The sequence below is a fragment of the Athene cunicularia genome (genome assembly GCF_003259725.1).
Source record: "Athene cunicularia isolate RWA chromosome 8 unlocalized genomic scaffold, athCun1 chr8_part1, whole genome shotgun sequence".
NCBI lineage: Eukaryota > Metazoa > Chordata > Aves > Strigiformes > Strigidae > Athene > Athene cunicularia.
In genome coordinates, this window is record NW_020799109.1 from 20,321,130 (window position 1) to 20,335,294 (window position 14,165).

Below are 14,165 nucleotides of genomic sequence, written 5' to 3' on the forward strand. Positions count from 1 at the left end.
CTTCCTGATACCCAGGACACCACTGAGCATGGAGACTGGGTTGTGGACTGGACTTCAGGAGCCCAGCTCTGAGTTGCTTCATCTCTTTGTCCTTCCATCCTATTTAATCACAAATCCTGCCTTTACCATTTTGATTTATTATCTAACATATCAAACATGATTAGAGAAATGTTTTCTAATACTTGACAAAAACTGGCAGAGTCTAGTACAGTACAGTCTAGTAAGTTACACTAAGTGGTGTTATACAAACTGTGTTACAAAACTGCAAACCACTGTGCTACTACTGTAATAAATGAGAGTTTGTAGGGAATGTACAGTAGTATATGTACAGTATCTCAAAAATGTGTAGCTACATGAACACTTTGTGCTTACATAACTTTTTCTTTAAGCTGAAAACACGTATTAGTGACCATTACATTTAACAGTGACATTAAAGATAGAGTATTCATAAAATATTCACATTTTATAAAAAAATATAGATCACTTATTCCACAGAACCAGGGTGCAGTAAGCTGCATACAAAATACACATGAGATGCAGACCTGGCAAGCTGGTAACTACACACCACATGTTGTACATGAGAAAGGATCAGAATTAAAGGGAAGCTCTCTTCATTAAAATGATAAAGTTACTCCAGGGCATGGAATGATGCAAGCTGCCTTAAGAGTTTGGAGTAATTTTTTTGGATGTTGAAATAATAAGATGACTCAGTTGGCTAGTTTCTTACAGACGTCACAGAGGAAGCAAATTTAAAACTGGAATATTTCTGAATTTTTTAATGAGATAAAATGCCTGTGCCTTTGTTCATAGAATCTTTTTTCCTGTGCACTTCCATAGAAATAAATTAGTCTAACTAGATAGGATGTTTTGCGGTTTCCTACATCAAAATGTCAATAAATACTACATTGCTAACACAGGGAACAAAAACAAGCCTTAAATAGACATCAATAATCAGTGGAAACCAGGCAGAGGAGGATCTCCACATGTATCATTTGGAAGCATTATATAATTTGCATGCAAATGAGACTGTTTTTTACTTGAAAAAACCTATTAAAACACATAGGATCAATACTGAGAGACCAGAAGAAATGGCATTTACTATCAGGAAATGCTTATAGCATCTTTTCTTTCAATTCAATTCAAGAGCTTTTTATATAAATTCATTATGCATCAGGGTGTTTTGATATTACAGTTTTCTCAAAAACAATGAAGAATATATATTATTATGCTTTGTGTAATAAAAACAAAAACACTGACTTCATCGGGATTTTGGGACAGAGTCAATACTTTAAAAGAAAAGTAGAAAAAAGTGGTAATTTCCTTTTCATCTGGGTTTAGTTTAAAAGAAGGGAGACACAGCAAAAAATATGGGAAAATATCACCACTTCCTATCTTAGTTCATGTTCTGCAATGGCTTTAAAATTTACTCAAGATGTATGGGATTAAAATATTTTCACATACACATACACTATTTAAAGTACATTGTTATATAAGTAGCATTTTTCACATTGACACACACCAGTTCAAATATAACAAGAAACACCCCCAGTCTGTCAGCCCCCCCAAATATCTTCCAAAGAAGAATGAACAAAACATAACAGTAACTTATCAAATCATACATATTCTATATTATAATGCTGATGACTTTTAATCAATCCAGAAATCTTTCACATCATTTGACTTGTGTCATCATAACAGGACTGCAATTTCACACAGTGTCACTATCTTTTTATGAAAAAGAACGGAAGAAATATCTTGTACTGTCATTTTGTCCTTTGTAGTCTAGAATGTGAGAGATTCCTTAATTGACATAGTGTCATCGCAAAAGTCTATTCTACATAATTACACTATGGCAACTGAAACCAGCTGTCAGCCATTCCATTACACTAAGTACAAACAGACATCTCAAGAAAAGTCACTGTTTCAAGTGCATCAATTTAACACCATTACTACTTTTTCTTTTAAATGTTTTTTTTTTTATTTAGTGACCTGAAATATACAAAGATTAGCAGAGAAAGCTGAATAAAACAGCACTTTCAAAAACCTGGAGCCTCAAAGTAGTACTTAAAGATTAATTGTGATGCATATCTGTATATAATTATTACCAATCATCTAGCAGCATTCTGACTTCCACAATCCTTCATTGTATTAACAGTATCCCTCTTACAATATTTTACATATGAACTGTGACTCATGATTTTCTACAGTCTTTGCAATGGCATATAGATGTCCTTTGTTAATTTACTCAGTTCCTCTGGCACAGAAAAACCATCAGTTTCTCTCACCTGTCATAATCCTATGTCTCTCACCACCCTTTCTCCCGTACAATCTTTCCTTCATTTCATTTTCTCTTAATGATTCCACAGCTTTTTGTCTCTTGCTTTCCTTTGTCTACCCACTTTTCCTTCTTTCTCATTTCTAGTATATCATCACAAACATTTTTTCCTTTAGTCCCTCAACCTCCCCAACTTCAGATTCACCCTTATCCCTTGGTATCGATTTCTATCTTCCAGTTAGTTTCCTCTCCCATTTCTCCCTTGGAAAACTGAATTTCCCTCTCGAAAAACCCACACACATTTCCTTCAGTTTCATTTAAACCTAAACATTCCTTCAAAGCTCTAAAACTTGTGTTCCGCAGCATTCTCTGTACTGTTCCTGGCATTCATTTCTCTCTCCCCCATTTCCCTATCAGCGTATCGCACAGTCCAGGGACAACCTTTTATCAAGAGGGCAGCGTGGCTTTGTTGGTGTTGGAGGGCTTTTTTTGGTTTTCTGGTGGTTTTCTGGATTTTTAAAGTGCTGGCCACCAGAAAGCTTACATCCACCTACAAAATCTGTTAGAAAATGGTTGACATGTCAGCTCAGACCAATTTATTATTTAGGGATATGGGAGAAGATGGTCAGGAGAAGACTGCTAAATCAATGTCAGGAATCACTGTAATACTGCAAAACTTGAGATAAAAATCTGAGAGCTAGTAACAGAGGGCTACAAAGTCTGATTTTTTGAGTACTGATAACACAAAAGTTACTTCTGAACCCCTAATTCTTCATTATAGACTCAGCCTATAAACACTGAGTCATTCACTCCTTATGCCTGTGCCATGTAACAGAACTTAATATCCCCATGCCTAAACTGCACCAACAGTTGTTTTTCAATGTGACTACTCAACCATAAAGGTGTCTGATAACAAAAAGCTCCAAGGCTGTCTCACTGAACAGTACAAAGGTAGAGCATGTTGCTTTCTAATGGGCAGCTTCCTCTGGCACACACGTCTGCTTAACAGGAGGAAAGCTGGACAGGCTGCAAGGGTTCAGGCTGAGTTGCTTCTGGGAAGCTGTAGGATTTTCTGCTGATGTACAATAGTTGCTTCTGAGAGCCCTAAAGGATGATGGGTGCTGGAGCTCCATTTTACCAAGTCCTCCTTGCTTTGACATACCAAGACAGGGAAAGGAGGACATAAAATCCTAATACCATTCTTGGTACTTGTTCAATGGTAGGGAGGCAAAGCTTTCTACTGCAGCAGCTGAATACTTTTTTTGTGTGTGTTTTCTTTTTAAAGAAAAATAACTAAAATGGCACTTGTGTATTATAAAACAAAGAATATACACTTTGCAATGTGAAGGCTGTATTTAAAGAGATGAGAGCTGGAAGTCAGAATACTTGTTTTCCATCTTCTGATGTTTAGAAACAAAAGTAGTAATGCGTGCATGGTGAATTTGAAGTCTGGTCTCCAAGAGACGCAATTGCAAGCAGTCTGTATGAACTGAGAAACAGACTGCAAAGACACAATAGAATAGATTGTACCTTTATAAAGTGGAGTTGTAATCCAGTTTGTATGGAAAAAGAGAATGGAAGTTGTGGCCTAAACTCTACTGAGTCACAGCAGCTAACACAATACAGCATAAGTGACATCCTTTTTCTCAAAGAGGCTCAAGGCTCATTGAGTCTGGCAATTCAATTACCCTCTCAACCCAGAAACAACCCCTCCTCCCCTGTCCCTCTTCCACTCCTGAGCTCAGGTCTAATGGCAGAACAGCCAGAACAGCTACACTGTACATGGTCTGTAAATATCTGAAAAGCCTCAGGCTTAAGAGAACAAGAATCCCTGACCTTTTATGATTACTATAGCAGATTTCCAACAAAACAAACTACATACAATAGAGCTCTTAAATAACCTGACAAAGTAATTCATTTTCAGTATGCTGTTGTCTAAATACTCTATATTAATAATGAATCGTGTTTAAATAAATACCTGTGTGTAATACTGCTTACTGCTTACACAGGGATGAGGACACGGAATTTATTGAACTGAATCTCCCCTCTAAACAAGAGGATGGGTAACCTGCTGAAGGGAGTTTCTCAAGTGAGTGATGAAGAAAGATTCAGAAGCAGGACAGGGACTTCAATAAGCCTAGAAAGCATACCCCAATTTCCTGGATTTATTGACCTCAAATACCTGAATGCTCTATGGTTCACCTATTTATTTTGTCTAGAAGCTACCAGATATATTTATCAGGTTTTGGATTAAAAAAGGAAGTTTATTTACAAAGTGAAAAGAGCAAAAAAGAGTCATCATTTTGAAAAGTATTTTCAATGACATGTAAAATATCCTTGATCATGTGAAGCAAATATTTTTATGACAATATTGCAAAAATATTCAGTAAGCAGATTGCTGAATGATATCAAAATGATTATTTCAATAAAAGTTTAGGAAAATGCATAGCAAAGTGAAAAATTACTTTTCCATTAAAAGTAATGGAAAGTTCCATTAAAAACTTTCAAAATTGTAAATTAGAAGTTCTAGTGTGGTTTTCGAAAGCACACTGTTCTAGTTTTCTATCTGCTCTAAAAGCATATGGTGCAGGTACTCCGACCACCACAGCAGCACAATGAAAGAGGGGAGAGCACACTGCAAGAGCAGCCATGATAGTGGGCTCTCACACAGGCTCTGCCAGGGTCATGATTTCAGGTGAATCATTTCAACTTTTGGTATCCCTCTCTCTACTTCCATCTTATTATATCTGTTGATTGTTTGGCAGAAAGCAAGGATTTTCAAAGTCCAGTAGTGTAAAAGCAGTAGTACATACCTATACTTAGAAAAAAAAATCTTATTGATAAAGGAAACCAGAAGAATTTACTGTTACTTCTGAAGAACAGAATTTGTTATAAAATAAGTATGTTCTAGCAAAGGCATCAGACACTAATTCATCAAAAGGAAAATTCAGGCTAGCAGACTGCAGCCATCAAGTCAAGGTCAGGTACCCAATATGCATTGTTTATGTCCCCGAGAAGTTGCTTGGTACACGAATTACAGGAGGTACAGCCATTGACATGGAGACCACAAATATGTAGGACTTCTGAGACTTGTTTCTCAGCCCATGACTTTGGCTATTTGCTAAGCATATCTGGTTGCAGGTTTTTCTCAAGTCTAGTTTTTTTGGGTTTGGTTGGTTCAGTTTGTTTTTTTGTTTGCTTATTTGTTTTTAAGGTCAGGATTAGAGTTATTGAAGATAAATGCTTCCACAACCATGCTATATTAGATTTCTTCTAATAGGTTAAGTAGAGAAAGAAAGCAGAGGGTAAAACTGTATATAAACTCACACTTGGAATTGGACTTACAGAAGCAGTGCTGATTTTAGGCAAGCAAATTCCCATCCTAAGATCTTGGCTAGCAAAAACACCTAGCTGACTTTTTATCTCGCGTGGAAATGTTTCCCACTGTCTATGCAATTATCAGACATCAACATGAGGTAAAAGCAGTTACCAAAACCATTGTATTCCCTTTATAAAAACTAGTTTTAGAGTGGTTACAGAAGATGTTAATAGAAGATAGGGATAAGGTTCAAAAAGAAAGGCTGTAAGTACGTTTCAGTAATCTAAGATACTTAGATCTCCCTGTAAAGCACGTTAATTCTCCTGAGAGAATACCAGTACACTGCACTTCTTTTCTAAAGCAGGATTTCCTGATAAAACAGTAAGGGATCAGGTGACCTGCTTAGAGCAAAACCAGCATCTAACCTAGCATTTGCAGCTTCCAAGATGATTAAAAAGAGTTATCAAACAGTCCAAAGTCTATAGGGTTGATCCACCTCATTGACCATCTTACAGGTTAAATCTGGCCCTACTAAAACTTGTAGGAGTGTACCCATTGGCTTCAGCAGGGCAAAGACTTCACTTCATACCACTGAGGCAGTTTCCTAAAATTATTCCAGTATAATTTTGCCAAAACGCAACTCTCAAAGCTCTGCAGTCACCCCTCCTTGTTTTTCTCTGCCCTGTAATGTATTCACAGAATTCAGAATTAATCAACTGTTAAAATGACTTACCCTTTCTGCCAAGGCACAAAGGGGCATGGTATTTCTGAGGCTAAGTCTAAAAGACCCACCAAATTTACTGTTCCATGATGCTGCTAGTGTTAGTAGTTCTGACATCTTCTGTTGCAGTCTTCAGTCCATCTTCCCCGGTTCCTTATTCCCACCTTTTATATTTTGATAATCAAGCCCTTTTTCTTTCCTCAAGAACACATCACTCTATCCTACCCAAAGCAGTAGCATAACTATTCCATAATAAGAAAATACCATCCTCATAAAATACTTTCATAAAATTTGCTTTAGGTTTCCTAAACAAACTACAGCACAATGACGAGATAGGGACCAGCAGTTTCATTAGTGCCTTGTACCTTCTCTGTTCAATTTGCCTGCTTCACGATGCCTGGAAGAAATAATAAGCAGCAATATGCCACATACTATACTACGGTTGCAAACAGATGCCTACATTCATGAAAATAAACACTGCAGTGACAGCATACAGATTATATAAGAAAACAGTCTATATGCAGATGCTGGGCACAGTGCCAGTAACTGTAAACCACATCAACACATAGTTATGTTAGGATTGATACATGTATTTTAATATCTCCTCTTATCCTAATGTTCCTTGTTAAGGTGCAGAATTTACCAGTGTCTTCTCCATACAACATACAGTGCAGTAATGTGGCTGTTAACTTGCACACGGCAGTGCTGCTGTTGCCCACTTCACTCCAGCTTTACCTGTATTGTCCCTTTCAGCTGTATCTAACAGTGAGACATGTTAGAGCATAAAATGCAGCCAGAAAATCTTTGTAGCACACCCAGTAGATTATCAGTCTAGTTGGGCTCATACAGACAAATAAATCATATGGCAGCTAATGATTCCACAGATGGGAAGTAAGTTTTAAAAGGTATGGGGCAATCAATATCCAGTCATCTTTATGCTCTCCCAGACAGCCTAATTAATCTTGTCATATCAACTTCATAGTCATCTTTATTTATTTCTATTTCTGACTGTTATAAGTAATTTGTAAACCCCTAGTTAGAATAACGTTTTTAAGATTTCATTATGATTACAGTATAATAGCCTATTAAGAAAGGAAAAGGTACAGTACCTCCAAATAGAGGGTTCAATTTATTCTTGTACTATTTTATTAATAGTCAAAGTGACTGACTACATTTCCACTAACCAGAGCCTCTTAATATAAACTACAAGAAAATGTTCCTTGAGATGACCACCTTCATGAGAAATTTCTGCCCAACGCAAATTTAATCTATAATCCCTTCTTTAAAATAAGAACACATTTAATGAAAGAAAAGTTTTATAACTGTAATATCTCAAGTAACAGCAAAGTTAAATAATTACAGTGCAACTCTCAGTTTTTTGAGTATCATTGTATTTGAAAACCATCAAAACCAAAAACTTTATAGAAAAAGTGACGTGAAGAAATAGATTTGCACTATACACTATCTGTATGGGCACAGAACAGCAGCAAAACTGATTAAAAATTAGCTGAGTGTTGAACTTTAAAGCATCTGTTGTAAACACTATTTTTTTTTTAAGACTTTACAAAGATAAGCCTTAAAATGCAATCTCACTACCAGAACTGCAAGTAACTGCTGTTATTTGCTTCCATGTATAACTGCAAGTCTGATTTTACCTTGTTCGCAATACTTGTGATGAATGACTTGATGTCCAAATTAGTTGGGCAACTCTTCTGACAGGGGGCATCTGCACACTTTAAGCATCTACAGGAATAAAAGAAAATGTGTCAAGGAGACATGGAATACAAATGTTGCCAATAGCATAAGGTTTTTCAAGTTAGCATAGTAGAAGATAAGCCACAAAGGAGTAATACAGAGCATTTTCATGAAATTTTTATTTAAAACCTCAAAGCACTACATGATTATTACTGACTTCCATTCAACACTGTTTGGTTACATTCTGTTGACTCCATTTTATAAAGGAAGGCAGTAGGGTGCCGTTACAAACATAGGGACTACACATATCTAATTATTAGGAAACATCTAATTACACAGAAGTATTTTTTTCCCTGGAATACAAGATTGCTAAACTCCTGGCCATTTCATTTTTCTATCTGAAAAACATCTGTGCTGTGAATCTGAATTTATTAATGAAGTTCTGGAAGTGTCGCTGTGGATTAAATTCTAGATGTTAGACAATCAGACACAGAATCATAGAATGGTTTGTGTTGGAAAGGACCTTAAAGATCATCTAGTCCCAACTCCCTGCCATGGGCAGGGACACCTTCCACCAGCCCAGGTCGGTCAAAGCCCCGTCCAACCTGGCCTTGAACACTGCCAGGGAGGGGGCAGCCACAGCTTCTCTGGGCAACCTGTGCCAGTGTCTCACCACCCTCACAGGAAAGAATTTATTCATTTAATCTAAATCTACTCTCAGTTTAAAATCGTTACCCCTCATCCTATCCCTCCACTCCCTGATAAAGAGCCCCTCCCCATCTTTACTGTATGTCCCCTTTAAGCACTGGAAGGCCGCTATAAGGTCTCCCCAGAGCCTTCTCTTCTCCAGGCTGAACAATCTCAACTCCCTCAGCCTGTCCTCACAAGGCAGGTGCTCCAGTCCCCTGATCATCTTCATGGCGTCCCAAGTAGCTCTATGTTCTTCTGATGTTGGAGGCCGCAGAACTGGACACAGGACTCCAGGTGGGGTCTCATGAGAGCAAAGTAGAGGAGGAGAATCCCCTCCCTCGACCTGCTGGCCACACTTCTCTTGATGCAGCCCAAGATACAGTTGGGTTTCTGGGCTATGAGCTCCCATTACTGTCTCATAGTCAGTTTTCCATCCACTACTACTCCCAAGTCCTTCTCCTTAGGGCTGCTCTCAATCCACTCATCACCCAGACTGTATTTGTGCTTGGGATTGCTCTGACCCATGTGCAGGACCTTGCACTTGGCCTTGTTGACCTTCATGAGGTTTGCCCATGCCCACCTCTCCAGCCTGTCTGAGTCTCTCTGGATGCCATCCTTTCCCTCCAGTGTGTCAACCACCACAGAGTTTGGTGTCGTCAACAAACGCACAGAGGGTGCACTCAGTCCAACGGTCCATGTTGCTGACGATGTTAAACAGCGCTGGTCCCATCACTGACCCCCAAGGAATGCCATACAACAGCAACAGTATTTCCACAGTGTAAGGAATTACTTTGTACTGTATGTGCTAAAGCATAAGAATGGCTGACAAATTTTCAAACCACTTTTCTACAAGTTCCCAGTGATATATCTGTGACCTCTGAAAACAATTCAGTAATCTTATGCATACTCCCAACTAAAATCCCCAAGACCCTCTTCTTGTCATCCCTAATAACAAAACATAACTGTATTAAAACATACTAAGTAACAAAAATTTATTGTCTGTTCCTGCATAGTCATCCATGGTTGCTTGCACAAGTCCCATCTAAGGATTAAACCCTCAGAGTAGTCTATGCAAATTGCAGTAAGTAAACAAACAACAAAAAAAAGTCAGCTGAAGAGTAAAATGGTTCTCTATTAAACACAAAGGTATTTGTACACACTTTTGGTTTTACATATAAATGATTATCACAGGTCAAATGCCACACTACTAATTATCTCAGAATTCATTAAGTTATTCCAGATGCTCTTTCGATATTGTTTTACTAACATTCAGAATTTATGTAAATTGTGGTTTTAACAATCTATGGAAAATTAAATAAAATTTGCTTTTTGCATATTATCTCAGCACAACTACTTACATAGATACCACAAGTCCACCTTAATTATTGTTATTTAGTGATAGCTAACACTGGAACTGGCTAGGGCAGAATATTTTCAAACACAGAAATACTGCAAGAAGCCTATGGACTACACACAAAAAAAATGAAGAGCACATTAAAAGTAAATGCCTGAAATACATAAAGAAAAACTGGCTTTTGTCAATTGCATGCATTGCTTTTTTACTTTTTTTCCTTTTTTTTTACTTGTTTTTTCAATTAAGGGTGGAATAAGAAAGAAGGCAAAGTCACTTAAGTAAAAGATTAATTAGTCTTTCATCTTCCTATTCATTATCATCTAGCTGTGTATTGCTGACACCATGGCACCAGCAAATCTGAAGGTACAAGTGGTAGTGTCTATTTGGATTTTCTCACAGAACTAGTTACAGGGGAAAGGTCCCAGAGGAAGTATTTAAAGGAAAACAGGTCTCACAGGCTGCAAAAGCTGGCAAATCTGATAAAGCCAAATCCAGGTTCAACACCATAGTGGGTTACTAGTTCAACTAGTTGGGATGTCAGAGGGCTCTGCCAGAACAGCACCAGCAGGTTTAGCTGTGGCCATTAAATACCACTGCCCAGCACTACCCACTGACAGGCACACATTAGAAATGCGTTAACAAGCCAAGGCAGGCCAGTGGGGATTTCAAAGGGTTGATGTGGCCAGAGCACCGAGTCAAGAGAATGCTCTTAGCATTCTAAGCAGACTGAAACACAGCAAAGTTTTAGTACTGGAAGCCAGGAAAGAAGGAGATACACTAGACAAAACACACCACTATGAAGGCTCAGATGATCATAGTGCCTGTCTATGCAGTAAGGAAATAACAGAAGTGGAAAAACACGCATTTAAAAAAAGACAATTCCATTATGACTTCTTGCTCTTCACTTTCCTAAATGCAGTTTCCTTTAAAACACAACAGTCCTGTATCCCAGACCGAAAGAACTGCACTTCACATAAAATACATGTCTGTGGATTATATATAGAACAATCTCATGTCAAAACTGACTAGAATGGCACCTAGTATAAGCAGTGTACAGATTACCCATTGTGGCTAGCAAGCATCTTTACCAAATTATTTCTCTTTTGATTTTTGAGCTGGTTCAGAAATAACAGCTGTTGAAAATGTCAGCTACTGGGGGGGTGGGTAGTGCAAACTTGAATGTGAGCTTTGAGGAGGGGAGGGTGCCATGAATATGCCAGTCCAGACTTTCTCTTATAATAATACCATCTTCCGATTCTCTGAGCACTCTGCAGACTAAAGTGCACCAGGCTGCCATTAATCCCACTTATCACCCTGACAGCTCAGTAATTACACTCCCGCTATAGCTAGGTACTGTAAGGTACTGTAGTCCTAATAAAACATCAAGCACTGTGCAGAATGCATGCTGGTGAGGTGTTTTATTAAACTTGGGGGGGTTGATCATCAAGTGACATTAGTGCTGACCTATTTTCCTATCTGACAATAAATTATTCTTTGACCATTCCATAATATATATTACAGAGTGCGTTTACTTTACCAAGGAGAAAAGGTATCGCATTCTGGTGAACCAGGCAAAAAGCATAAATAAAATAATAGAATCACCCACCAGAAAGTTATTACATAAATTGCTGCAAGTGATTGATCCTTTCAGAAATCACAGGTAAAATACCATGCTTAAGGGAATACACTGCCAATTACCATGAACTTCAATTCCACATGCATGTCCCCATTTGAAGAGACAGTATTACACTTTTTTCCTTTTTCTGTTAACTGTCCTCCCACCTTTCATTTTACAAGGTTATTCCATTACTATGTTTTTAGTTCAAAATAAGGTAAACAACAACCTAGAAATTTAGATCAATTTTCTCTTAATTCACCTGCAAGCTCCTACCAAATTTAAATGAAGAGCTACATGCTCACTATTAAAACAAACAAACAAACAACAACCCACCAAAATGAAACAGCCATGTTTTTAAGTGTTATACTATTCTAGACTGCACATAAATATAGACCATTAGGCAACGCCAGACCCATGCTAATCTCAGAGTATGTATCTCAGCATTTCTTAGTAAAAATGCAGGAAAAATCCTTCCAATTATCAGAAAACACCCTTTTATCAATATTTCCCCTATTTTTTCATGGAACAGCATCTCCTTTAAAAAGATATAGGCAATTTTGAATCTTAAAAGATAACATATTCACTTCATATGCATATTACTTTCTGTGTAAAAGACAACACCATAGCCATTGCACCACTAAACCCCAACTTGAGGAACTCAAAAGGAATGATATTTACGATTTTGAAATCACTTAGCTGTTGATTCAACTCAGTCTCATTGTGAAATGGTAAATTAAGTTAGACATAAAACCCCTACAAATGCCATGCAAGTATAGCATATTTATATAAATATTTATGCAAATATCATTTGGCATAGCTTTACAGACATGCCTGTGAGTATATAATGACAGAAATTCATGTTTCCCACACATCTAAGCTCAAAATTTACATCTCTTACTGAATAGTGTTAAATTATACATATGTATCCCCAGTGAACTTAAAATCTTTAACTTCTTATTTCTAAACATTGCAACACTAAAGTTATTTATCGTTTAAGGTGTGCGTGCTCATGAATCTCTTTCAGGCACAAAATAATATATGTGAAGGATACTTATGCAGTAGCCCAACATTATCAGCTATCAGGTTTGTACCTATCAATTTTGTCAGTGCAAAATAAAACACCTAAAACCATGCATGTACACATAAAAACTCATTCAATCAGCCTCCAATAGTATGTGTAATAATTTAAAAAAAAACAGTAACAAAAACACAAAACACATAACACAGGAGTAGATTACAAACATCTGAGGCCAATAAAAGGAAAGGGCACCTCAAAAGTTGTCTTTTTTTTTTTTTTCATGTAATAAAAAAGAAAAATGGAATAGACAAATAAAAGTTGTAAATTTCTGGAACACATACTACCCATTGGGAGAAAACATGCAAGAAATCATGAGGTATGTCTAAGCATAAAAAGGAATAGAAAGCAAATGAGGAAAAGAAAGGATAAAAAAGTAAGACATTTCTGTACCAAAATCTTTCCCTTAGGACAAAATGATACCAGAAACTAGCTCCCTACTCTTGCATACAGAAGAAAAAGAGAAAAGGAAGCCACAGCCAAGACTAATTTCCAATTTATAGTTTTCATTGTTCAATTGTTGAAATACTACCCAGTATTTTATTTTAAAGTTAAAATATCTGACCAAGAGATAGTCTCATTTCTAAGTCTAGACCAGCTCTTTAAACATTTTTGCTTTTAAACAAAGAAGGGCAGTGTAGTTACATCATTACCTAACATTGCAGCAAACGATTGTCTATCTAACTAGCAATAATACTACCTGAAGTGCAATCATATGTATGCTGAAAGGCCAGGGGTGAAACAGATAATCTGGAGTAATATTCCACAACAGATCATTGCTGAAAACCTATCAAATTTTCATATATCACAGAACAAGCCAAATAACATTTATTGTGGTTACTGTTGGCAAAGGTTTGGAAGCAGATTAAACCCAAATCCATTTATGTGAGTTTCTGCAAGACATAAACATTCATTTGGAAAATAGGCTTCCAGCTCTACTATTTGTAGAAGTTTCTAAAACTTTATCCACTACTCAGAGAAATAGCCCAGATACCCACATAACAGTTTTACACAGGTTTGATAATTATGTTCTGTATACACTTCCTGAGGGTTTGGTCATTTTTAAGACAACAGCAGAGATGATCCCACCTAATGAACTAGAGGCCAGTTTGCACAGGAGACCCAACTCTGATGACAAGACTTTTCTTGATTCAAAGTCTCTTGCACCACTCTCTAAACCCTGAGTTGGACATGGTAAACAGTGGAATAAGAAAGTCACATGTAAGGAAGAATTAAATCTATAATTTTCAAATAAATCTATAATTCCCAGGTTGAATGCCCATTGCCTTTGATGACAGAAACTAAGAGCATCACATAAATTTTTCTCTTGAGGTTCAATTCTTTAACCACTTATGGCTAATCTTGCAGAATTTAGGCTCTCTTCTCCCTGTTTGATCTTGCTGTACAGGGTCAAGGAC

At 37.2% G+C, this 14,165-nt stretch overlaps 1 protein-coding gene across 1 annotated transcript in view; it reads right to left on the bottom strand.

The window, feature by feature from the left end:
- The window catches only part of DPYD (dihydropyrimidine dehydrogenase), a 349,307-nt gene that overhangs the window by 255,854 nt on the left and 79,288 nt on the right, over positions 1 to 14,165 (bottom strand). Inside the window, exon 4 of the mRNA XM_026853962.1 lies at positions 7,971 to 8,058. Within this exon, the coding sequence (XP_026709763.1) occupies positions 7,971 to 8,058 (88 nt within the window). The remainder of the gene's footprint in view (positions 1 to 7,970; positions 8,059 to 14,165) is intronic.